The sequence below is a fragment of the Cyprinodon variegatus genome, unplaced genomic scaffold (genome assembly GCF_000732505.1).
Source record: "Cyprinodon variegatus isolate N-32 unplaced genomic scaffold, C_variegatus-1.0 Scaffold2227, whole genome shotgun sequence".
Classification (NCBI taxonomy): Eukaryota; Metazoa; Chordata; class Actinopteri; order Cyprinodontiformes; family Cyprinodontidae; genus Cyprinodon; species Cyprinodon variegatus.
This window is the reverse complement of record NW_015152680.1, coordinates 15,731-17,487: the sequence shown is the minus strand read 5'-3', so window position 1 is coordinate 17,487 and position 1,757 is coordinate 15,731. Positions and strand designations below refer to the sequence as shown.

At 41.4% G+C, this 1,757-nt stretch overlaps 1 protein-coding gene across 1 annotated transcript in view; it reads left to right on the top strand.

Annotated features, from left to right (window-relative positions):
* Positions 1 to 1,757, top strand: part of LOC107080694 (transmembrane protein 198-like) — a 9,789-nt gene that overhangs the window by 6,319 nt on the left and 1,713 nt on the right. The window contains exon 3 of the mRNA XM_015368901.1: positions 242 to 817. Coding sequence (XP_015224387.1) covers positions 242 to 817 — 576 coding nt within the window. The remainder of the gene's footprint in view (positions 1 to 241; positions 818 to 1,757) is intronic.

Sequence of the window (1,757 nt, the reverse complement as noted above, 5' to 3'; positions counted from 1 at the left end):
ATCAAAAACATAATTAATGTGCACAAATAAGGAATAGTTGTATCAACCATATACATGGAAATAGAGTTTTATGGGGCCCCCAGGAACTTTTGGCCCTAGTATTGCTTAATGGTAAATCCCTGCTTGGCCCTTTGTGCTCAAAATAATTAATGTGGCTTCAGTAAGATTTTAATATGAAGTTAATATCCACAGCTGCAGCCTGATCAGGACACTGACTTGTTTGTTTGTTTTTTTTTCCCAGGCTACCGCTGTTTCAAGATGGTCATGTTCTTCTCAGGGTTTATGTTTGCATCATCAGCTGTGCTCCTGTTCTACCACAATGAGCCTGAATTTACCAGTCAGCTGAGAGAGGACACCAAGGCGGGCATCGGCCTGGGAGTCGGGGTGCTGTTTGGGTTGTTCACCATGCTGGTCTCCACGTTGGGTCTCATCCTCAGTGGCCTGCAGCTTGGATGCCTCCTCTCCCTCCCCTTGCTCGTCGTTGTTGCACAGTTTCACAGCCTGACTCCAGTGTGGGTTCCTCTCTCCGTCACGCTGGCTGCCAGCATCGCCGCCACTGTCTTCACTCTGCAGTGGCAGAGGTTGTTCAGCATTTTCTACTCCTCTGTGTTTGGCGCTACGACCGTGATGCTGTGCGTGGACTACATGGTGGGGGCGTTTGTGCTGCCTCACCAAGTGTACTACATATTTAGTCAAGTGGCTCCAAGAAAATTCTGCTGGTTTAACTGGGCCATCACTGGGATCTGTCCTGTTCTGAGCATCATAGGTGTGCTGGTGCAGTGGTGGTTTACAGCAAGAAGAGTTTCACACACTGAAGGTGAGTTTAGTTCAGTCTGAGCTAAATAAGTTCACAACTTGAACTTTTTCGTATTGTGTCACAATATGATATCTGAGATAAGCCAACGAAATATAAGATATGATAAGCTGCAAAATATGCACTTTGAACAACATTGCTTGTAAGATATAAGGAAAAAATCATATGTGCAAACATTTTCACTTCCAGAGGTCAGAGAGAGGGGAATAAGTGGGGGTACCATCTTTGGACAGGTTGCCAGTGTATGATGGAGGATAAGGGCCAGGCTAACCTCTCAAAACACACCGTTTTATAGCGTTTACAACTAATAACTCAGAATGCATAAAAATTACACTGGTAAAATGTTTACAATATAGACATGTTGGAAAGCTTAGATTCTCCACAATTCAACCACCAAGTTCACTTTATGGACCCAGCGAGCACCAAAGCACAATTAACACAGATATAGCAGCATGTCAAAATGTAAACATGACAAAGCAGCAACAACAAGCAAGCAGGTCTTTATTACTGCTGTTCAAAAAAGACCAATTATTTTCTAGGATAAAAGAAACAACTTTGAGTCACTGTGAGGGACCGAGCCAAAAAATCAGAGAAGCACAGGGAAGTCATTGATGAAAAATAGGTAACAAATTTATTTAGCAAAACTAAAGTTCAAACTTCAAACAAGACTGGGCACATCAAGGAAAACAAATGACAAAAGTCAGCATAAATCAAACCTGACACAGGAAAAGACCCACACCAGGGAAACATATATATATATATTGATCAGACCATTTTGAAACAAGAGGGAAACAAAATATATTTTCCTATAGAAAACTGCAACAAAAGACCAAACTAACAGTGTTGGGTACGTTACTTTGAAAAAGTAATTAGTTATAGTTACTAGTTACATGTCCCAAAAAGTAACTGAGTTAGTAACTGAGTTACTCCACAATAAAAGTAA